Consider the following 24,891-nt stretch of genomic DNA (forward strand, 5'->3'; position numbering starts at 1 on the left):
GAATTTAAAGGCTTGTAACTTCCTTCTATCCTAAACTTTCAAAACGTTCATGAGTCCAAAAACCTACAGTCCTCTGCTAAACTAGAATTTGGAAAATTCCTTTTTTGGTATACTGGCACCCGCAACCTTCCAATCTGCAGGGTCACTAATCATGCTGCAAATTGTAATCTGTAAAGGCAAGGTACTCAAGTTCTCTTCTATCCTGCCTTCCCCTTGAGATTATTCCAGGCCTTCACTTAGCCTCCTCAAAGCCTTAAGTTTGTTACAACATATTGTCAAAAGCTTTCATGGCTGGAATCAATTGAGTTGTTGTAGGTATTTCGGGCTGTATGGCCATGTTCTAGAAGCATTCTCTCCTGATGTTTGCCTGCATTTGTGGCAAGCATTTTCAGAGGTTGTGAGAAACCTCACAACCTCTGAGGATGCTTGAGACAGGTGCAGGAGAAATGTCAGGAGATAATGCTTCTAGAACATGGCCATACAGCCTGAAAAACCTACAATAACCCACTTTGTTACAACAGGTTGAACAGATTAGTCAGCAATTGAGTGGATCCAGAACAGGATCAAAATCTTATATGGTTACTACATGATCACAAAGTGATAAGGCCTGAACCAGACCATAAAATGAAAATGATGAGTCTTGGGGAAAAGGTATAATTTTAAAGAGCAAATGAGAATCCCACTCCTCTCAAAGCAAACAGCTGATATATTCCTTTCCCTCAGATATTGATTATGCTGGCTGGGAATGATGTGAATTGTAACCAGGCATATTAGGAATGTGTCATATTAGGAAAGTGAGACAAACAGTCTTGGAACACACACTGAAAAGTCCCACATCAACCCTTTGCACCAATAATATCTCAGCCATACGTTTTAGTATCCTTTGCCTCTTTCTGCATGATTTCCAAGATCATCTTGCAAGCAGCAGAGCAGCCCTCTGGGGTCGAATGGATGCTTATTGCTTTCTCTGCTGCCCCAGCATTTTCCTTCCGGTGCACATCAATTCTGCATGGCAAAGAGAAGGGAGACAGAAGTCATCTGAGTTAACAAAACATGGAAACCAAAATCCCAAAATCCCAATATGAAAATAAAGGACTAGAAGCCTGAAGCAAGTCAAACAGATGTTCCCTTATCTACCACCTCCATACATGTTAGCTCTGGCTGTATTCATTTTATAATACTAGCCACATGTTGATACATGAGGAAGAAAATCCCCTAAGAGCATCTCCCAATTTTTAGCAGTAAAAATACACTAATACCAAAGCTTAAACTCAACAATTCACTGCCTTTCAATCCTCCTCAAGATCTGCAACCTATTGGCAGAGCTGGCCCTAGTGAAAGGGGAGAAGGAAACAGGCAGGGTCTTACTTGGACTGTGTCTGCTTGGTTATGTTGCGGATGGTGGCACCTTCTTTGCCAATAATAGCTCCCACATATTGGGTGGGAACAAGAAGCCGGAGGGGGATGTCTACTGGCTGTTGCTTCACAGGGGCTCCTGAAGCTACGGGAGAACCCTGCCTGGGGGCACCTCGGTTCCCAAAACCTCCTCGACGTCCATTCTCCGCGCCTTGCACAGTTTGTTCATCAGGGATGTAGGAAACCTTCAGTGCATGATTTTCCAGTTGATGTCCATTAAGCTTCATGATGGCTCTGAAGAGGAAGCAGAGAAGAACAATAACTTAGTTGACTTTACATATCTTTCCCATTATTTCTGATGTGCAGGCTTACAGCGCAGTCACTTATGTAAGCAAAAGCATGGCTATCTACTCTTTCTACAGATGTAGGTGAGTCACAGAGACCACAAATTATTGAAGTATTTACATATGCAGTTATACAGACCAATACTGCTGAGCTCAATGCGATGTCTTATCAAGAAAGTGTGTGTGGGCTGCAGCATTCATCTCTTCAATACAAAAGGTAGCTTGCACATAGATAAGTTACAAATTACACAAAGGTAACAAAAACATTCTGTCTGGGAGACGAAGAACTCAGTGAAATGAATATGAATGATTTTTATTCATGAACTTTAAGATCTTCAGGGGAGGCCCTCCTCTGGGTCCCATCTTCGTCTCAAGTACAGTTGATAGGAACGAAAGAGAGGGCCTTCTTGGTGGTGGGCCCCTGGCTTTGGAATGCCCTCCCGAGGAAGATCAGGCTGGCCCCTACCCTCCAAACCTCCCGTACACAATTAAAAACATGGCTTCTTTGACAAGCCTTCGACCATGTTGAGATTCTTCGACAATACATATGAGGACCTTCGCTGACAAGTACTTTACAATTTTGAGATCGAATACTGCTGTTTTTACCTACAGCATTCTCTGTTTTTTATTGTTTTTAACCAGGAGGTACTATGAAATTGTGATGTTATATTGACTGTTGATTGTTTATATTTTGTTTTGCATTTGTTGTATTTTGCATGTTACACTCTGAGTGTTCTGTGAGCCGCCCCATGTCCCTCTGGAAGATGCTGGCGGGATAAAAATAAAAGTATATTTATTTTTATTTATTTATTTTTTAAGTCCATTGTAAGAGCAATGGAAATATATATATACAAATTGTGTATTCCTTATATAAAATGCTAGGATCAGAAATGTTCCACATTTTGGATTTTTTAAGAATTTGGAATACTTGCGTCTACATAATGAAATATCTTGTAGATATGACTAAGTCTAAAAACTAAATTTGTTTATGTATCACATATATTTTATATACTAAAACTGATTGTGATTTTAAAAGCTGTTTCAATAATTTTGTGCATAAATGGAACCATCAGAAAGCAATCATTCCCTCAGCCATTCATGTGGACAATTTTGGATTTTGGAATTCTGCATAAGGAATACTCAACTTCCACATTACTTTCATAATGTGAACAAAAATAAATATTTTACTATTTCATTTCAACATAAGGTTGCTAAAGACATTCTAAGGACATTAAATTAATATTATCAATAAACAGGACAACTGATTGCATTTTATTAATGCTGAGGTCGATGTACTATGTCCTCAATTAACTTTACTTAAACTAAAGCCAATACATAACTGGAAGCCCACAGCCAAAAACTGATATATCCCTTGAAATCCATGTGTGAATTGAAGGCTTGCCATTATGGTGCATATATTCCTGACCAACAGATTACAATGCTGCAATAAGAGTAGATGACACAACCAGCCAAACTAACTGTCAAGAGTCCAGACTAGTGCAAAGTTCAATTAATGTTTGGTTTCCATCGGACACAGCTGACATTTTGAAAAACATGTAGATACACCAAGAAACAATCAAGAAACAAACAAGAACATATCTCCTTGACACTATTGCCACAGGCCTTTCACTGTAATTTTCCTCCAGTTTTTAGAAAAGTTACTTTTTGATTACAGTAGGCCAGTATGAATGTATTGGCTAGGGTGTTTATTTATTTATTACTAGCTTGGGGACCCGGCGCTGCCCGGGTTATGAGAGAAAGGAAATGTATATCAAGGCTGGTGTTTGGCTCGCAGTGGTCTCAGGAAGTTAGTGAAGGTACTGTGAGTCCCATCGTCCTCCAAACTGCACCAGGATGGAGAAGTTTGGTCTTGATCAGTCATTGGATGAGGGTCACAGCAGTCTCAGAAAGTGAGTTAAGGTACTGCAAGTCCCATCATCCATAGTCTCCCTCAAACATCACCAGAATGTTGAGTTGGCCATGGGGGCTCTCTGTGCCAAGTTTGGTCTTTATTGGTATTTGGATGAATGTCACTGTGGTTTCAGGAAGTAAGTGAAGGTACTGCAAGTCCCATCATCCATTGTCCGTCCTCCTCCAAACAGCACCAGGATGTTGAGTCTCTCATGGGGGCTCTGTGTGCCAAGTTTGGTCTTGATTGGTCATTAGATGAGGGTTGCAGCAGTCTTGGGAAGTGAGTGGAGGTCCTTGAAATCCCATCATCCATAGTCTGTTCTCCCCCAAACCTCACCAGAATGTTGAGTTGGCCATGGCGGTTCTGTGTGCCAAGTTTGGTCTTCATCAGTCATTGGATGAGGGTCTCAGTAGTTTCACTAAGTGAGTGAAGGAACTGCAAGTCCCATCGTCCATGGTGCATCATCCTCCAAACCGCACCAGGATGTAGAGTGCATCATGGAGACCCGGTGTGCCAAGTTGGGTCCTTATCGGAAATTGGATGATGGTTGCAGTGGTCTCAGGAATTGAGCGAAGATACTGCAAGTCCCATATTCCATGCTCGATCCACAGTCAAACCACACCATGGCATAAAGTGGGTCATGAGAGGTCTATGTGCCAAGTTTGGTGTTGTTCAGTCATTGTTGAGGGTCGCAGCAGTCTCGGAAAGCGAGTAGAGGTACTTCAAGTCCCATCATCCATGGTATGCCCTACTCCAAACCGCAGTAGGTTGTAGAGTGGGTCATGGGGGCTCTGTGTGCCAAGTTTGGTTTTGTTCGGACATTAGATGAGGGTTGCAGCAGTCTTGGGAAGGGAGTGGAGGTACTTCAAGTCCCATCATCCATGGTCTGTCCTCCTCAAACGTGCACCAGGATGTAGAGTGGGTCATGGGGACTCTGTGTGCCAAGTTTGGTCTTGATCCGTCATTGGCGAGGGTCTCAGTGGTCTCAGGAAGTGAGTGAAGTGACTTCAAGTCCCATCATCCATTTCCATATTTTTCCAAACTGCACCAGGATGTAGAGTGGGTCATGTGGGCTCTCTGTGCGAATTGTGATCCTGATCCATCACTGTTGGCAGTTGTAATGGTCTCAGGAAGGGAGTGCAGGTATTGCAAGTCCCATCGTCCATGGTGCATCCTCCCCCAAACCGCACCAGGATGTAGAGTGTGTCATGGAGACTCAGTGTGCAAAGTTTGGTCTTTATCGGTAATTGCATGAGGGTTGCAGTGGTCTCAAGAATTGAGCAAAGGTACTGCAAGTCCCATAATCCAAGGTCTATCCCCGACCAAACCACACCAGAATGTAAAGTGGGGCATGAGAGGTCTATGTGCCAAGTTTGGTCCTGATCAGTCATTGGATGAGGTTAACAGCGGTCTCAGAATGTGAGTGATGGTACCGCAAGTCCCATCATCCATGGTTCATCCTCCTCCAAACTGCAGTAGGATGTAGAGTGGGTCATGGGGGCTCTGTGTGCCTATTTCGGTCTGTATTGGGAGTGTTCTGACCCAGCCCCCTCTGGCCTTTTCCTTTCCTCTCTTTGTCATCTCGGAATGTTGGGTTTGAGGCTGGCCAATCAGAGACCATATGCAAATTTCCTTCTCATGTCCCCGTTTCTTCCATGAACTCTTTTCTCCACCAGGGGCTCCTCTTGAAGCTGGCCAATCAGAGACCATATGCAAATAGCACCACTGCGGCAGCCAATCCGAATGTTGGAACTTTCAGGCTGGCCAATCAAAATGCTGGCACATACTCCTCCCGCCACACCGCCACACATCCGCCACATACAAGTTTTGACTTTTATTATATGTACTAGCTTGGGGACCCGGCGTTGCCCGGGTTATTAGAGAAAGTGGGTAATGGCGGTTCTGTATGCCAAGTTAGGTCTTTATTGGTCTTTGGATAACGGCTGCATTATTTTCAGGAAGTGAGTGAAGGTACTTGAAGTCCCATCATCCATGGCCCATCCTCCTCCAAACAGCAGCAGGATATAGAGTGGGTCATGGGGGCTCTGTGTGCCAAGTTTGGTCTTTATCAGTCATTAGATGAGGGTGGCAGTGGTGTCAGTAAGTGAGTGAAGGTACTGCAAGTCCCATCATCCAGTGTCAAATTCTTCCAAACCGCACCAGGATGTAGTGTGGGTCATGCTGGGTCTCTGTGTAAATTGTGGTCCTGATCCATCATTTTTGGCAGTTGTAATGGTGCAGGTATTGCAAGTCCCATTGTCCATGGTGCACCCTCCTTCAAACTGCACCTGGATGTAGAGTGCGTCATGGAGACTCAGTGTGCCAAGTTTGGTCTTTATCGGTAATTGGATGAGCGTTGCAGTGGTCTCAGGAACTGCGCAAAAGTACTGCAAGTCCCATAATCCATGGTCTATCCCCAGCCAATCACACACCAGGAGGTAAAGTGGGTAATGAGAGGTCTATGTGGCAAGTTTGGTCCTGATCAGACATTGGATGAGGTTAACAGCGGTCTCAGAATGTGAGTGATGGTACTGTAAGTCCCATCATCCAAAGTCGATCCTCCTTCAAACTGCAGCAGGATGCAGAGTGGGTCATGGGGGCTCTGTGTGCCAAGTTTGATCTTGATCAGACATTAGATGAGGGTTGCAGCTGTCTTGGGAAGGGAGTGGTGGTACTTCAAGTCCCATCATCCATGGTCTGTCCTCCTCAAAAGTGCACCAGGATGTAGAGTGGGTCATGGGGACTCTGTGTGCCAAGTTTGGTCTTGATCAGTCATTGGCAAGGATCTCAGTGGTCTCAGGAAGTGAGTGAAGTGACTGCAAGTCCCATCATCCATTTTCAAATTCTTCCAAACCGCACCAAGATGTAGAGTGAATTATGCGGGCTCTCTGTGTAAATTGTGGTCCTGATCCATCATTGTTGGTAGTTATAATGGTTTTAGGAAGGGAGTGCAGGTATTGCAAGTCCCATCGTCCATGGTGCATCCTCCTTCAAACTGCACCTGGATGTAGAGTGGGTCATGGAGACTCAGTGTGCCAAGTTTGGTCTTTATCGGTAATTGGATGAGGGTTGCAGTGGTCTCAAGAATTGAGCAATGGTACTGCAAGTCCCATAATCCATGGTCCATCCCCGACCAAACCACACCAGGACGTAAAGTGGGTCATGAGAGGTCTATGTGCCAAGTTTGGTCCTGATCAGTCATTGGATGAGGTTAGCAGCGGTCTCAGAATGTGAGTGGTGGTACTGCAAGTCCCATCATCCATGGTTCATCCTCCTCCAAACTGCAGTAGGATGTAGAGTGGGTGATGGGGGCTCTGTGTGCCTATTTCGGTCTGTATTGGGAGTGTTCTGACCCAGCCCCCGGCCTTTCCTTTCCTCTCTTTCTCATCTCGGAATCTTGGATTTGAGCCTGGCCAATCAGAGACCATATGCAAATTTCCTTCTGTCATGCCCCGTTTCTGCCATGAGCCCTCTTCTCCACCAGGGGCTCCTATTGAAGCTGGCCAATCAGAGACCATATGCAAATAGCTCCACAGTGGCAGCCAATCAGAATCTTGGAACTTTCAGGCTAGCCAATCGGAAAGCTGCCACAAACACGTCCGCCCTCCACACTTCCGCCCTTCGCATACAAACACTCTTCTTTATTATATATATAGATATAGATAGATTTATTTCCTGCATTTATAACCCGCCCTTCTTACCCTCGAAGAGGGACTCAGGGCGGCCTCATAGCAAGTATGATCAGTGCTTTTACATGAACATTCAACAAATACAATTAAAACATTAAAACAGTTAATTAATTAGGGTGTTCTGGGAGTAGTAGATCAAAAAATAATTTTCCTAGGCCCACCTTTCCCAATCTATTTCCAATTAGGAAATGGTTAACTACAACACATGTGCATTTTCCATTTTTTTCCTTGTTGATTCAAAAAAAAAATCAGGCAAGTCTTTGCTTGGCTATTTTATACACTGAATTTCTATGCCATTAAAAAGTTGTTATTCTTCATTTTATTGTTTTTACTTCAACACAAAACATTTTGTTATCATGGACTTCATACACTGCACACTAAGTAATGTGAATGTGATAAGCACATTTTTCACATAAGACCATTCCATCATAAAGACAGAACGTTTCAACAGTTATACAGAATGTGTGCAGAATATTCAATGTCTTGCAGTTCCACACTGCTATCTATAGATGGCAGTATTAGCACGAAGAAAGCTCTTATCTTGGGACAACCTGATAGCCATTTGAGCATCCCAGGACATGGATGCTGGCTACCTTTTAACCAGATATTTGAAATCTAGGTTTGGAATTGGTGTAATTACCTCTGTTTTTACATATGTATCATGCAAACCAAGGGTGGGTTCCAGATAAGAATCCTTCGTATTGCTTTTAGAATGACTACATTTGGTCTTATTTTGAGTTACCCTATATATACTCATGTATAAATCCAGAAATCAACCCCAAAACCTTGGTCAACTTATTCAGGAGTCAGTGTGAATACTATATCTTCGTTCTTATATATATATATATATATATATATATATATATATATATATATATATATATATAAAAAACCATCACCTTTTCTGAGTAGAGTGCAAAAATCAAGAATATAGTCCACCCTGAGATAACTTACAAGAAGAATTCTAATTACACCAAGTTGGCTATAAAAACAGCATTATATAGACTTCATGTGGTATCCAGGCCACAGCTGACCACTTTATCAATCTCCTATTATCCTATTTTTAAGTCCAGAGTCTGGGCTTGAAAAACTAAAATCCAGATTCACCAACACCAGTAAGCTTAGCATCACCAAATGCATGAGTTCAATAAATAGTTTGATTTTGTGGGCAGTTGGAGAAGCAGTTTGAACTTTTTTACCTGATAAAATTCCAACCGAGGAAATGTCTCAGGAGTCACATTTTAATAATGGCAGCAAAGTCAAAACTTGGGGGGGTGGGGGGAGAGATATACATTGTACCTACTGCAAAAAGAATGGCACAATCTCATCCATATCTAATAAGAAGTAGTTTTGTGATTGAGTCACCTGGCAATGTTACAACTGCTAGTAGGAGTATGACAAAGAGAAGTGAGAAGGTGCTGGATAATGAGTTACAGCGGAAAAGGATCAGGGAAATATTTATGGCCCCAACAGACGATAGCAGTTTCGAAGTGTTCTCCGAAGTGAGTGAGGATGAGCAGGAAGATGGAGGACGAGGGGTTAAAAGGTATACTCGAGAGCAGGGGTCAGACGATGAGCGTCAAAGGAAAGGGGTTCGCTAAATACTGCTCCAACAGACAGCAAAGACTTCCTGGGTTTCCAAGGGAGTGATGGGAGTAGGAGTAGTGAAGAAGAAGGGGAACTCTTGGATTGGACTAAAGTTAATAAGGTTAGAAATGTTTGTTTACAACCCTCATCCAGTGACACCTTTGAAGGTTTTACAGGGGACTGGCAGACTGATGACAACACGCAGACATGGGGAGATCTAAGTCTTGGTAAGCGTTGGACCGACTGGAAGGATGGGCAGGGACGCTGAGCTGCAGCATCTCAGGCAGCTGCTGGCGATGTTGATGGGGTGGGGGGCAGCTCATCAACGGATGAGGAGCAGTGAGGTAAAAGTATGCTCAAGTCGAATGAAACTTTGCAGAAGGCGAAGTGTCGTTTCGTGCTTCGGGTCCTGTCTCTGCCGTTTGCTTTGTTGGGTTCTGGGTCTACAGGCTGCTGAATCTACCGTGTACCGACTGGCTTGAACTCCGTGAGTGTGAACCTCTCCTTTCCTGACCTCGGCTTTCCCTGACTACGTTTTGCTTCCTGGATTCTGACTGGTTTCTACTGGGATTTGTGGACTATGGACTTCATTTAGACTATGGCTACATCATCTTGTGTTTTGTGTTTTTGTTCCCCTTGTATTGTGTTATTTTGAAGCAGTTAGCTCAAACTCTTATTTAACCCAGACTATACTCCCGTTTGGAGCCCCTGGTGGCGCAGTGGGTTAAAGCACTGAGCTGCTGAGCTTGTTGATCGAAAGGTCGCAGGTTCGATTCCGGGGAGCGGCGTGAGCTGTCAGTCCTAGCTTCTGCCAACCTAGCAGTTCGAAAACATGCAAATGTGAGTAGATCAATAGGTACCGCTTCGGCGGGAAGGTAATGGCGCTCCATGCAGTCATGCCGGCCACATGACTTTGGAGGTGTCTACGGACAATGCCGTTATTCAGCTTAAGAAATTGAGATGAGCACCACACCCCAGAGTCAGACATGACTGGACTTAATGTCAGGGGACTACCTTTACCTTATACTCCCGTTTAATCCGCTTTATTTTCCAAATACTCTATTTTTGTCTGCAAGTTGCTGCAACTTTTGTTTAGATCAGAGGCGCTGAATTTAAGTGTCTCTGAACCTCTTTGTTTACCTAGTAAACTCTTGTTTGAACTTTGAAACTTGTGTTGGATTCCTTAAAGGCGTCTGGATCATGACAAGTAGGCTCCAGACAATTCAGTTGAGCTTCTTCACAATTATTGTGTTGCCTTCTACAAAATTTTCTCCTCCAAGATAACTGTGGATAGTTAAAAGGAACTGCACCTCAAATTTTAAGCCAAAATTCTTCTCTGTCATTCAGTAGGAGTTATCCAGAAGCAGACATTAAAATATACAAACTAATCAGAGCATACATAATAATTATACTGAACTTGCATAGGGATATGCTTATCTCTCAGTCTCAAAACTGTGGCATTTCTCTGAATCCCACCTGCATTTTCTTCCTGTCAATGTTTCATATAGTCCTGCAAGGCTTTTGTGTATTCAATTATTTCATGTGTTGATTTGGCATGAAAGTTCCACATGTGAAGTAATAATATTTCTATTGGTTTTGATTCTTATTTTTACATATCCCTAGATTACACACTAAAAAGTAAAGGTAAGGTTTCCTCTGATATTAAGTCTTTTTTGTGTCTACCTATGTGGGGTGGTGCTCATCTCCATTTCTTAAGCTGAATAACGGCATTGTCCGTAGACACTTCATGTGGACAGCATGATGCATGGAGTGCCACTACCTTCCCACCGAAGCGTTACCTATTGATCTACTCACATTGGCATGTCTTCAAACTGCTAGGTTGGCAGAAGCTGGGGCTAACAGCGGGAGCTCACCCCGCTCCCTGGATTCAAACTGCCAACCTTTCAGTCAGCAAGTTCAGCCGCTCAGTGGTTTAACCCATAAGTCTTTCAAACATGAACATTCTTGAGAAGAGTTTATTACATGAAAGCCTAAGAAGCACATGGTAAGTATGGAAAAGTTGCAAAAATAATATCTCACCTTCCAGAAAATTCATTTCAACGTTGCTGATTATATAGTTAAGCAATTATCAAGCGAGAGATAATGATGCTCTATTGTAATTGTTGTTGTGTGCCTGCAAAGAATTTCTGACTGATGGCACCCCTAAGGAGAATCTATCATGGCTTTTTCTTTGCAAGATCTGTTCAGAGGGAAATTGCCTTTGTCCTCCTCTGAGGCTGAGAGACTGTGACTTGCCCAAGGTCACTCAGTTGGCTTCGATAACTGAGCAGGGATTCAAACACTGGTCTCCAGTCATTGTGCAATCCTCAAATCACTACTTTATGCAAACCTTACTTATCAGTAGCAGAGAAAAATAAATATCTCCAAAAAGTAAAAAAAGGTAACCCAGACAGTTCCACGGCTTAGAGGGTAACACAGACATTACAAGAACTAACAAGGTAGTCTAAAATGTTACATAGATTTCTGAAGATAACACAAAAAATACAGAGCAGGCATAAAAAGACACAAGGAAGCCAGAAGTGGTCAAAATGAATCCAAACAAACAGGTTTCTGCCAATGACCTATACAGACCAGGTGACAACAAACATTTATCTCACGAATTGCATCAGATAAGAGGCAAAAAGTCAGGTGCTAAAATGACAGAACAAATCCAGTTCTCAAAATTAAGCAGCCCTGTGAGCCAGATTTGGCCTATGCATTGGATATTCCATATCCCTAGCTAAGAGAACTTTTACAAGATGTATTCTTCACAATATTGTATAGATGTGTGAGTACAAGGGAGAGAGCCTTTTCCGCTGTGGCTCCCCAACTCTGGAACTCACTGCCTGGAGAAATTAGGAAAGCCCCTTCCCTAGAAATCTTTAAAAAGAACCTTAAAACCTGGCTCTTTCACTGCGCCTTTTATGATTAGGTATATAATCCCACATGATTGCTCTGCCTCAAAGTTCTGTCATTGGAGTATACGTTCCCCCTCATGGGAAAACTTGATTCCACAACTCCTGCTAAAATGAACCCTCCTCCGTAAATTACCTGCTTCCCTCTTTTATCTCATCCAAGTTTTTAATTAGTTTTAATCGGTTTGTCTTTTTAATCACTACATGTAGCCCACCCATTATTACTGTGCCCGTGCATATTGTAATTTTTATTGTTATACACTCATAAGTTTTATGTAACTATGATGTTATTGTTTATTGTTTGCGTTTTCAGTTTGTGTTTTTGGTTTTTCTTTATTTTGATTGTCGTTTGGGCTTGGCCTCATGTAAGCCGCTCTGAGTCTCCATCGGGGAGATGGTGGCGGGGTATAAATGAAGATTATTATTATTATTATTATTATTATTATTATTATTTTATGTGTTCTTCTCTAAACTCCCAGGGACATTCTGGGTGTAAGATAAAGCATCGATTTAGATTAGGCCCATACAACCTATGGCTCTCCATATGCTTTGGACTTCAGATTTCAGAATTTCTGATCATTGAAAAAGCTGGCTAGGGCTTCTGGGAGTTGAAAGTCCCAAAACCTGGAGGCTCATAGGCTGTGCAGGCCTGATTTAGACAATGATGATGATAATGATGATGATGATGATGATGATGAGAAAGAATGGATGCATCACTGTGGCTTGGTAACTAAACTGTATAGATTTGGATTAATGACAGTAGAGAGCTATGTACACAGCAATTTCTTCTAGATCAGTGGTTTCCCACCTTTGGTCCTCCAGGTGTTTTGGACTTCAACTCCCAGAAATCCCAGCCATCTTACCAGCTGTTAGGAATTGTGGGATCTGAAGTCCAAAACACCTGGGGGACCAAAGGTTTGGAACCATTGCCCTAGCTAAGACTGACAATCCAAAAAATCAACAGGTTCAAAAATCATAATTGTCACAAATACATAAGGTGGCCTTAGGTGAATAATCACTGTATGCTTTTCAACACCCACTGTTCGTAAACAAAAGTGGGAAAGAGCCACTGGTCTCACGTCCTGTTTACAAACGTCACACATTTTGCAGGCTACTGAAGGAATAAAATGTATCAGAGTGACCTTTGGTCTGACCCAGCAAGATCCTTCTGTCTTTCAGAGTCAGCACTCTAATCTGCAATGCAGAGAATAACACTGCTGGCTTACTTTACAGGGTTGTTGTGCTCATTCCAGGTGGTACTAACTCAGGCATGGGCAAACTTTGGCCCTCCAGGTGTTTTGGACTTCAACTTCCACAATTCCTAACGGCCGGTAGGCTGTTAGGAATTGTGGGAGTTGAAGTTCAAAACACCTGGAAGGCTAAAGTTTGCTTATACCTGTACTAACTGGTATTTTGAACCATCAATAATTTGGATTGTATCCAAGAACATAGGAAACAATCAGTGAGCAATTTTTGGATAACGTAGCATGTTTCCAGCAGTATCGTTCTGTACTGTAATTGGAGTATCTATGGCAATTTCATTTAGCTGTTCTGTCAGTCTATTTTTATTTATTTATTTATTTATTTATTTATTTATTTATTTACTGTACTTATATACTGCCTTTCTCAGCAAGATGACTCAAGGCGGTTTACATTTGGCACAATTCGATGCCCCCAATACATAAAATACAATTGAAAACATTAGCATATAAAATATAGGTTCATAAAAAGTCATAAAACATTTTTGAAATTGCTTCCAAAGTTCCTGTCACCACTGGGCCTACAGTTACCAACAACAAAAGTAGTTGTACTTTGTATAAATTTAAAAAGGAATAGAAATATTAAAATCACAAAACTTCACAACAACTGTTAAAAAAATAACAAGCAAAGTTTCAAGTTAGAGAATAGTTCTCTTCCGTTATTATTCTCTTAACAGTTGGTGCAAAGTTTTGTGCTTTTACTCTACAAAGATCAGGGACACATGTAATTCCCATTGTGTAATTGGGAAGAACAACATTTATGCTCTCAGACACATCCAAAGCCAAACACGATATAACTGCAGAACTATAACATCACTTTTAACTTACTGCCTGGTCTGTTCTCGGTTGGAGTAGGTGACATTGACAACCGCTGTCTCGCTGTCTGTATTCACTTACACAAGGAAGAAAAAAATGTGTTAGCTAAAACAGATGTAATCACTATTTTTATTATTTGATCTTTGTTTATTCCAATATAGAATAAGCTGATTTATGCTTAACCCAGAACTCGCATTTCCAAGATGACCTGACAAAGTTGCTGGACCCAAAAATGTATCAAATGCCATTTTAACACACATATATGTTAAAATGCATACGTGTTAAAACAAATCAAAACAATTTATTTTAAGACATCTTTTTAAAAATACATACATGGAACAGATTTTTTAAAAATGATATTATTGAGGAAACAGGATGGGCAGATACATGAGAGAAAATGTGTTAAAGTGACACAGAGAACATAATCTCATGTATAAGTGTTTAAGTAACAAGGTTAGTGAGATCTAGTAAGGTAAATGTTTACAGCTTCATCTCCTGTCTTACTACACTCCAGACTTTTGGACCACAACTCTCATAATACTTGATCATACCCCATGATGTGTGATGGGTTTCATCCCTGGACTGAACAAGACCTCAGTGAGTAGCTAGGCTAGAGATAGTATCAGGCTGAGGGATTCCTTCCCCCAATTCCTATGCATGTTTTCCCAGAAAGAGCTTTGCCTTTACTCTTCCTGCTAGCCACTGTGTCCTTCCCTTTGATGATGTAGTAATGGAATTCTGTGATGAAACTTCTTCTTTAATATTTATTGCCGTGGTCTCTCCACCATTTTCCAGTCTCTTCTGCCTTTTTTTCCTTCCAGTAAGGATACATTTTGCCTCTCTCTAGGCAAAATGAAGCTACGTTGATCTTTTTACCTTTTACCTCCCTTAAAATATGAAATTTAGTAAGCTCCATAGTTGACTCCAACTATGTATTTCTTTTACTTCAATAAATATTTTTGAACCTAAAGTTCTGACTCTGCAATCCTGTACCATCCTAAGATATAGAAGGCTATCCCAGTTCGCCACACATAAATTTCTGCTGCTTATGAAGCTTACTTCTGGTACTCTGCTATATTTATGGTGGAATCACCCCAACTGAGGGCTATTTTGAACCTAACAGCTCGGATTCCCCACCAATGTGTGGTCTTATGGATGTGGTTCTCCACAACACTGTGAAAATACCAGGTTGGGGAAAGTGTCTGAATATAATTAGAGCCTGATCTGAATAGAACAAGAGCCCGCTTTGTCTATCTCCAGTTCAATGTTCTGATTTTCACCTTTTGCTTCAAGACCAACCTGTATAGATGCTCTGACATTCCTTACCTTGTTCACAGTTTTCCACAGTACCATACTGGGCTAGCAATCCATCCAAAACCTATGTGTAAAAGAAAAACAACAAATAAAACGATGCGTTATTGTGAAAATTTCTGCACGTTAAAAGTAATGATCTAAACATGTAATCATAGTAGGGATATAAAAAGTTATAATGCAGCCTTTTGCAATCTGAATTCTTGTCTAATACATTTCAACATACTCCTTTCACTGGTTGCAGCAAAAAATACCTGGTTCCAGTAGCTATTGGAACAGAGATGAATGACCTATGACCCATATATCCCCCACAACAACTCTACTCCTCCAAAAACACTTGGAAATCCCTTCAAGGGAGCCTCAAAAGCATAGATCCAGCCTGATTCACATTTTCAAAATTCACCACTGCCCAGTTTAGAAAACAAGTTCCCCTCCCTGTCTAAGCAGATATTGCTTTGGAAGTGTGGATCCAACTGGATCTATGTTATAAAAAGAGTTCTTCCTGTTTGTGTATACTTATGGAAAGAGAGACAGTTGTGTGTGTATGTGGGGAGTGCATGCACATTGTAAGTGTGTTTGAATTCACAATTTGTACAGAAGTGGAAAAGGAAATGGGCAGGAAGAGAGAGAAAAGTAAGGTGGTATTTGTAGCATTTGTGGGGGGGGAGAAAGATTATGAGGAAGTGAACCCATCCCACTTTTCTCTCTCTCTAACGTTACACTCTCATTTCAAGAAAAATTACATGTAGTACTGACGATCTTAAGGGAGAATGACGGTGGGGTGGAATTGGCTCTGCCAGCATTGTACCCTTCTGGCCTCCAAAACAACTTATGCTACAATGTGTTACAAGGCTCATACAAGGCTCTGAGGGAATGAGGCCCCAAGTATCCACTGCTAGGGTAAGACTTCTCCTAATAGCTTTCTACTGTTGTTAGGAGAACAACACTAATGTTGTCCAATGCATCAGATCTATACTGCACCATATTTGACAGTAAGGCAAAGGTAAAGGTTTCCCCTGACATTAAGTCTAGTAATGTCCAACTCCTGGGGGTGGCGCTTATCTCCATTTCTAAGATGAAGAGTCGCCGTTGTCTGTAGACACCGCTAGGGTCATGTGGCCAGCATGACTGCATGGAGCGCTGTTACCTTCCTGCAGAAGCGGTACCTATTGAACTACTCACATCTGCATGTTTTTGAACTGGTAGATTGCAGAAGCTGGGATTAACAGCAGGAGCTCACCCCATTCCCCTTTCAGTCAGCAAGTTCAGCAGCTTAGCAGTTTAACCCCCTGTGCCACCAGGGAGCCCATTTGAAAGTAGGATGAGCAAAATTACCTGGACTAAGAATAATGACTTCTGTCGCATCCATTCCAGTGAGTATATTCCAAGGCAGTATCCAACCCATTTAGTTTAAACCCTTAAAATGCCCAATGTTTTCCTCTTGGAACAACCAGAAATCCTGATACTACTATACTGTTGAACAGTATAGTAGCCTTCAACAATACAATACTGTTGACTGCTTTCAATTAGCTTCCAATCTACAGCAATCCTAGGGTTTCCTTGGCAAGATTTGCTCAAAAGTCGTTTGCCATAGCCTTCTTTTGAAGCTGAGAAAGTGTGACATGCTCAGTGGGTTTCATGACCAAGTGGGATTTGAACTCTGGTCTCAAACCACTTGATTTTTTAAAAAAGTTATTTAAGGTACAATATGTTATCACGCTGAAACTGAGAGACTATTGAACTAAGGCCAAAATCCACGAGATATGTGAAACAACTGACATGGTCTTCTGGCTTTTGGACTACTTCACAATCCTCAGAGCAGCACCTCTCACAAATGGATGTCCTGTGGCAGAGAAATGTTGCTAAATGACTATGCTAGGGGAAAGTGCAGGCCAGGAAGGGGCACCTAAGCATGTTCTATCCAAATAAAATATGGTTAATTATGATGCACAAATAAGGTCACAGTAAACACATATATTTCCCTTTCTTCTTTTCAACAGTCCAAATTCTTTTGCTTAGTAGCTAAGCACTTATCTTAAAGGTGCATAGCTATCCTTCAACTGACCAATGACCGCAGGCTGAATCTGGCCCGCCAAAGGCTTTTCCCCAGCCCCCTGCAAACATTTAGGGCCAGTGCATGCATGCACACAGCAGCAAGTGTTTGTGTGTGACTAGAATGGGTGAATTAGTGTGTCAGCAGATGTGCGGCACCAACACACATTTGGGTAACCATGTTTACTGTATAAAGCTGAAGAAACAGTATTTTGGGGAGGCATTTATTGGATTCGGAAAACATTTTCTTCTGTTTTCACGCTTTGGGGTTATTTAGAGGCAGAACATGCAGGGGGGGACATTAAGTACGAGTGGGGACTTTCAGGGGATTATCGGGAGGTTTTAAGAGCACAAAAATAGGTCCAGTGGTCTACAAGCTACGTTTTCCCAACTCTTGAGTTACACTGACAAAATGGCATGCAGCAGTTTCTGGAAACACAAATAAAAGATTAAAAATTGGTAAAATTGATATTTTCCCCCCACATCACAACAGATGCCTTGGAAAGGGATAGTTAACTCTCACAATGCGTTTCCCCACCCACACATTTCAAAAAACCATGGAAATTATTTGTTTTCACAGGCAATGTATTGTTTTTAACAAGACATTTCGGGTTCAGAAATATCTTACCTCCCATCGTAGTTGAGGGGGAATATTTCGTATCTGGATTTTGCGGCTCCTGAAATAAATGGAGAAAGAAAAAAAAATTCAGGAGACATTAAGGTTCATTTTATTTTAAAAGTGTTGCTCATACTGAATATGAGGGAGAAACTACTGTCTGCAAGAGATATACCCAAAGCAGGAAAATACTGGGTTGCTGTGAGTTTTCTGAGCTGTATGGCTATGTTCCAGAAGCATTCTCTCCTGACATTTCACCCAGATCTATGGCAGACATCCTCAGACATTGTGAGGTCTGGAAACTAGACAAGTGGGATTTATATATCTGTGGAATGTCCAGGGTAGGAGAAAGAACTCTTGTCTGCTTGAGGCAAGTGTGAATGTTGCAACTGGCCACCTTGATTAGCACTGAATGGCTTTGCAGCTTCAAAGCCTGGATGGTTGCTGCCTGGGGAATTCTTTGTTGGGAGCTGTTAGCTGGCCCTAATTTATTCTTGTCTGGAATTCTAGGTTTTCCATTTTGCTAGAGTTCCACCGCTTGGAGATAACTAAAAAGTACAGAATTTTGGCCCCAGGAATTTGTTTTTGAGTACCAGAACTGAATGAGGTTTACAGTCTTTCTAAATAAAAATCCACTCCTGATTATTCCAAGCTTTCACAATTTCAATAATATAGCTACAGAATGAAGAGAGACATTTTGTTGCTGCTAATATTAAGAACTAAAATCACTCAAGCATCTTCCAACAGATCTCAGTCTATCTTTCTACCCAACCTTGAATTAAAGGAAATCCAAACAAAACGCATTTGAGTTTAATGTGAATGACATAAACTATATGTATAAACTTATTTATATTAGACAATTTGGGACTAGATATGAGGAGAAAGAACCACTTGAACCACTTTTGTGAACCCTCTTTCTGATCTCCGAAAGAGAACTCTCAAGCGCAATTTTTTAATAAGTCTATTAGCATGCACCACTTTCTGTTCAGAATTTAATATATATTAAGAAATGGATATCTGAGGAATCCACACACAATATAATCTCATGGCCACTCTCCTTCTTGGGGAAAAAAGAGGGAAAAGAGAACACAAAGGTATGGCAAACCTTTCTAAACGGAAAAGACTAAAATGCTCTACCAAATTCCTCGTCATTAACTCCTGGCGCAATTTAGGAGCTTGTTTACACTGGCGTAAAGCAAGTGGTAAATCTGATAAAGCTTACCAATTTCATTAAAATGTTATTTAGCTATTTGCAAGAGTACTTGGTGGCTCCTCTGTTTCACTGATTCAAAACTGAGCGCTCAGTTTATGGAAAGCTGTCATATTTCGAACACATGCTTGTGTAGTAGGGAAAACTCTGAAATCGTGCAGGGATTCCCTCTGGAGGTATCCAGCCAAACAGGTCTCTGTAACATTGCAATCCTATATCAACTGGTATCTTCAAGTGTTTTCAACCACAACTTCTACTATTCGTGGTCACAGGTCATCCTGTCTGGGGCTGATTCAAATTGCAATCCAAAACATCTGGGGTTTGTCAGATCAGCAAAGCCTACTATACATACTTGTAAGTGTTGATGAAATAAACTTAACTCTGAGTATTGATAAGGAAGAGCGGCCCCCTTTGAGTCCGTTTCTCATTTGCTAAATCTTATGGTCTTCCCAGCACGAAAAAACATGAAAACTGAGAGGCCCATATGCCACCCTGCATGTGTGTTCCCGGAACTCTTATGTAAAAAGCTCCCATTCACACCAAGATAAATACCAGAAGTAAAGCTGTGAGACAGAAAACAGGTGGTATTCTGTCCATTTAATGGTAGTGTAGAAAAGAAAACGTCAGCACTACCTAGTTATGTGACAATCAACACCAGCTGAAATTCCCTCTTCTACATAACCAATAGGAGCCCCTTGGCAGCCCAGCGAGTTAAACTGCTGAGCTGCTGAACTTGCTGACTGAACATTGGTGGTTTGAATCCAGGGAGTGGGATGAGCTCCCATGGTTAGCCCCAGCTTCTGCCAACCTAGCAGTTCAAAAACATGCCAATGTGAGTAGATCAATAGGTACGGCTTCGGTGGGAAGGTAACAGTGCCCCATGTAGTCATGCTGGTCACATGACTTGAGAAGTGTCTATGGACAACGCCGGCTTTTCATCTAAGAAATGGAGATGAGTACAACCTCTCAGAGTCGGACACAGACAGAGAAAACCTTTACTTTACACAACCAATAAAGGTGCAGCACAGAAGCTAGAACTTCTCCGTACAATCAAGTTGATGTATTCTTACTATGGCTTGCTCCCCCTTCAGCAAATTAATAAATGTAAAGAAGGAGACATAGTGATTGCATATTATACTCAGTGGTCAATTCTTCCCGAAGTGCCCATATACTTCACATTTTATAAAGTTGGTTTGACTTCGGCAAGAAATCTTTTTAGAGTGGCCCCAGAGATTTTTACACACTCAATTGGTTTTCAAAGGCCTCTAGAAACTCATTTTACGGATTAAAAAATATGGCTCACATCCAATCCAACCACCTGTAGCTGTGGCAGTGTGTGAGCCTTATATGCCTGATGCACCATCAAGTCCCATTTGCTTAGGAAGATATTATGCATGACTTTAAATAAACAGTGAAAGGTATGTCTCTCTGATTTTTTTACAATCCAGAGGCTACTTGGTACAGAATGAAACCCAAGGGTGGAATGAAAAGGGATGGTCATTCCCCTCTGACAACAACACGATAGTCTGGAACTGGAAAATGGCATATGTGTCTGCAGTCTAGATTGTTAAAATGTGCTTCCTAAAAAATAATTGTTTTTTGTCAATCTAAATGGTCCAATCCAGATCAAAACCATAGGCAAAATGTTGTGAGTCAAAGAGTCCTGATCTCACCTGCTACCTGCAATGTACTTGAACTGGAATTTGAACATTCAGGTTTTACTATTGCTAGTTGTAATCAGCAGGAATAACTTTAGTTAGCAGGTGTTGTGAAGTGTCAGGATTGATCAAACCTGGTTTAGATTTTAGAAACATGGCTTCCTGCTTTTTGCCAGGTAGCCCAGGGAATTGCTTTCTTTCTGCTTAAATTATAAGATCTTGCCTCTAATCCTCATTAAATCCTAAAGGCATCTCAGTAGTGCTCTATAATCAAGAATATGCTGTTGACAGGTCCAGTAAGACCAACACGATCACGTTTCCCCAGACCTAATAGTAAATTGTCTGTCATGACAACACAAGCTCTGTCAACTCCATAACTAAGTTTTAAACTTACAGATGCATACATTTTGGATAATATTACATTACAATACATGTGCTTTTTTCCCAGAGCATTGAAAAGTTACCCTTTTGGACAGTAGTCTGCCAAAATAGTGTGACTGATAGCTGGAAAGATTTATATCAGTTTCAATGCAAAAAAAAAAAAAAAAGCTTTTCAGATCTGGCTTTATCCATATGCTTATGCATGGAAAGACCAGTTTCATCTAGGACCGTGATGGTGAACCTATGACACGCGTGTCAGCACTGACACGCATGGCTATTTTTGATGACATGCAGACACATGTGGCCACATACAGAGAAATACACCTTATAAGAGCCAATCTAATTCCATCCTTAAATTTGTAAAAGGCTCTACAAATTTAACATATGCACGTTTGAGCACTGTCTACTACATAACTCAGCATGGATTATACATTTTTCTTATTTAAACAATAAATATTGCAAAATTATGGTTTTTTTCTTGAAGTGACACTCCACCCAAGTTATGCTCAGGTTTTTGGCAAATTTTGACACACCAAGCTCAAAAGGTTACCCATCACTGATCTAGGAGTAGCTGGAATTAGGGTTGTTGTTATTGTTTGCGTTTTCGGTTTGCGTTTTCGGTTTTTCTTTATTGTAATTGTTGTTCAGGCTTGGCCACATGTAAGCCACTCCGAGTCCCCATTGGGGAGATGGTGGTGGGGTATAAATGAAGATGTTGATGATGACGATTATTATTAATAATAATTATGCAACCAGAACCTCCATTACCATGTACAGAAAGTATCAATACTGGTAATACCCTGTTTTTTTTGGGTGCAGTGTTGTTGTTTTTATTAATCCTGGCTGCATCGTTGACTTTTTAATAGTAAATGATATCATTCAATGACAGGAGAAATAAAGCACTGACCACTGCTAACTCTAAGGGGCCTGCTTGGGAAGGACTGGCAATGATCCAATAAGCCCAAGATTGTATGGATCTATAGATATATCAGCCCCGCATATGCCTGTTTCCCTCTGTGCATGAATAAGGACATAAAGCTTGACACATGCCCTTTTAAAATCAACAGTGAGCAACTGTGGCATACGCTGATCCTTTTCACTCCCAGATACCCAATACCACACACGACCACATTTTTCATATCACCCCCAAGAGCCCCAACTAGGTCTCAGAAGTCTACTTCCAAATTTACTTCCGTTCTTTTAGTCAAGTGGAAGTGGAGTCAAGTAAACTACAACTCCAGGCTATCTCACTCCATATTATTTTTTAACAGGGGGATGTGTGGGGGAGGGTTGAGCAGCACAGAAAAAGAGATCAAAGGCTAGTTGTGGTCCGTGGGCTTCACTTTCCCCACCCCTGTTTCAAATTAACCAATTACGCCTAAAATACTGTTTAGTATACAACTGGACTGAAAAGAAACAGCAGCAGCGACAGCAACAATAAAGGCAGGACTGATTATCAAACAAGAATTTAACCATGTTTACCAAACTGGTACGCTGGAGGGTTAACTTCCAAAACTTTTTGTGTGCCACTACTTCTTTTGTAAATACTGGTCAACTGAATCCTGTAAAGATGGGAAGTCCATGATTGAAAATCTACCAGATTTGACATCCTAACATACTCACATCAGTCAAGAAAGAAGATGTTAGGAGGGGCTTTTTTTAACCTCTACTTGCTTAACCTGATCAAATTTAACATTTCCTTTTGTTTCAATGAGAAGGAATACAAAAGTATCAGCTTCAGAATGGATGGTCTGTCTCCTTCATTGGGGACAGGTAAGGGGGCAATACCATCAGCAATTGAAGAACGTTCTCTCCCTCCACCCCCAATTACAATCTGACTCAGGAATTATGAGATTTTTAGTCCAAAGAAGAAACTTTTCAAAGCTCTGAAGATGGAGAAGGAGCAATGGAAGTGGAGCATTCCCCTCATGGCAATGAAAATGCCTGTAGCACATGTATTATTGTGTGTTATATGGTTGTTGTTGGTTTTGTATGGTATTGTTATTTGATTAGTTGTCCCCAAATATTTCATATATCAAAAAAACCTTTGTGCCAATTAAAAATATTTAAATTTTAATCATCCATGTAACAAAAGACTTCTGGCTCAAGAAGCACTAAATTTCTATTTATTTATCTGAGTTCCTCTTGAAGCTGGGACTCAGCATGATTCACAAGATTAACTGAAAACAACAGATACAACACCGAACATTTAACCTCAGACTGATTTAAAAATGTATAGGAATTCCTTTTTCCAGGAGCTCAGAATCATTCCTCAAATCCTGACATTTATTTATACTGTTTCATCCAATAATTGATCCCACCTACCTTTAAAAGTGTTTGTTCTTTCTAGCATTTTATATTATTGTTTAATATAATATGACTTAGGTAAAAGTAAAGTCTAGTCGGGTCCAACTCTGGGCAGTGGTACTCATCTCAATTTCTAAGCCAAAGAGCTGGCATTGTCCATAGAGGCCTCCTAGGTCATGTGGCCAGCATGACTGAATGGAGCGTTGTTACCTTCCTACAGGAGCGGTACCTATACATATACTTTCACTTGCATGTTTTCGAACTGCTAGGTTGGCAAAAGCTGGGACTAACATTGGGAGCTCACCCCACTCCCTGGATTCAAACCGCCAACCTTTCAGTCAGTTGTTTAACTTGCTGTGCCACCAGGGGGCCCTTAATATGACTTAATCATCATCATTTTCTACTATTTTTTTCCTAAAGCTTTTGACTTTTTTAATGCTTGAATGTCATTTTAAAAAATTCTGCGGGATATTTTTAAAAGCTTGCTAAAATGGAAGCAATCGCCTCACTCCTCCGCTCGTGCTCTGTGAAGGTATTCAGACTCTTCCAAATGTTAGTCCAAGCACACAAGGTAAGTGTGGTAGTCACCAGCCATTTCCTTCAGTTCCCAGCTCCCTCAATCTCTTGGTTTCTACCACATCCTGTAGGAAAACCCAAGATAAAATATCCAGCCCGCTAATGCTTCACGTTTTCAGGATTTCGGTCCCTGTCTCCTGCCAGGCTCTCCAGAGCACTCTGAAAATCACATCCGTCGGAAGGAGATGGGGCGAGCAAAATTACACTCAGAGAGCGTCAGCTGGAATCTCAGGGGGTCAATAAAGAAAAGAGAGAGAATCTCTATAAAGAGCCATGGGATTGTCCATAAAACATGCTCTTGTTTTAATGGCCAGAGAAGATTGAGGGCAAGGGGGAAGGGAAAAAGATAAAGAAAAAGGGCAAGGTAATATTTTAACAAGCACTCAATTGAGATAGCTTCAAGCCAGACCTCTTCTTCCTGGGTTTTTTTTTTTTTTCCTGTTCCAAATTCCTGCTTCCTAAAATAGAATCTTTGGGAATTCTCAGTGCCCAAATTAACCCATCCTTCTGTAACAGCTGCCACACGCCACTACAGGTGGACCATCTCCACTCTATCAGACATCCTGGACATTCCTAAATTCACCAAGCAGCTGCGACTCAGAGGCAGAGAAATGCAAATACTGAAACAGATCCGTGGGCATGTGTGTCACTCACTACCTGCTGTGACTATTTTTTGCAAGCAAATCCATATATTATCTATATATGCCTGTCACTTCCTGTGAATTCAGAAGCCCACACCCTTCTCTTCCCATGCAGCTCTGCATGCATGTCCGTACAATTTATCTACCACAGCACTTATTCTTACACATATCTCCTCCCATTCTATATATTATGCTACTTTGTTAATGTGCATCTGATTTTTTAAAAATTAATTCATAGAAACAGATCCAACACACACATGC

At 41.2% G+C, this 24,891-nt stretch overlaps 1 protein-coding gene across 1 annotated transcript in view; it reads right to left on the reverse strand.

Moving 5' to 3' along the window:
- Nucleotides 1-24,891, reverse strand: part of IGF2BP1 (insulin like growth factor 2 mRNA binding protein 1) — a 94,204-nt gene that overhangs the window by 15,174 nt on the left and 54,139 nt on the right. The window contains exons 3-7 of the mRNA XM_067470000.1: nt 17,870-17,918; nt 15,205-15,256; nt 13,891-13,954; nt 1,369-1,650; nt 871-1,005 (exon numbers count right to left, since the gene is read on the reverse strand). Coding sequence (XP_067326101.1) covers nt 871-1,005; nt 1,369-1,650; nt 13,891-13,954; nt 15,205-15,256; nt 17,870-17,918 — 582 coding nt within the window. The remainder of the gene's footprint in view (nt 1-870; nt 1,006-1,368; nt 1,651-13,890; nt 13,955-15,204; nt 15,257-17,869; nt 17,919-24,891) is intronic.

Source organism: Anolis sagrei, chromosome 6 (genome assembly GCF_037176765.1).
Source record: "Anolis sagrei isolate rAnoSag1 chromosome 6, rAnoSag1.mat, whole genome shotgun sequence".
Classification (NCBI taxonomy): Eukaryota; Metazoa; Chordata; class Lepidosauria; order Squamata; family Dactyloidae; genus Anolis; species Anolis sagrei.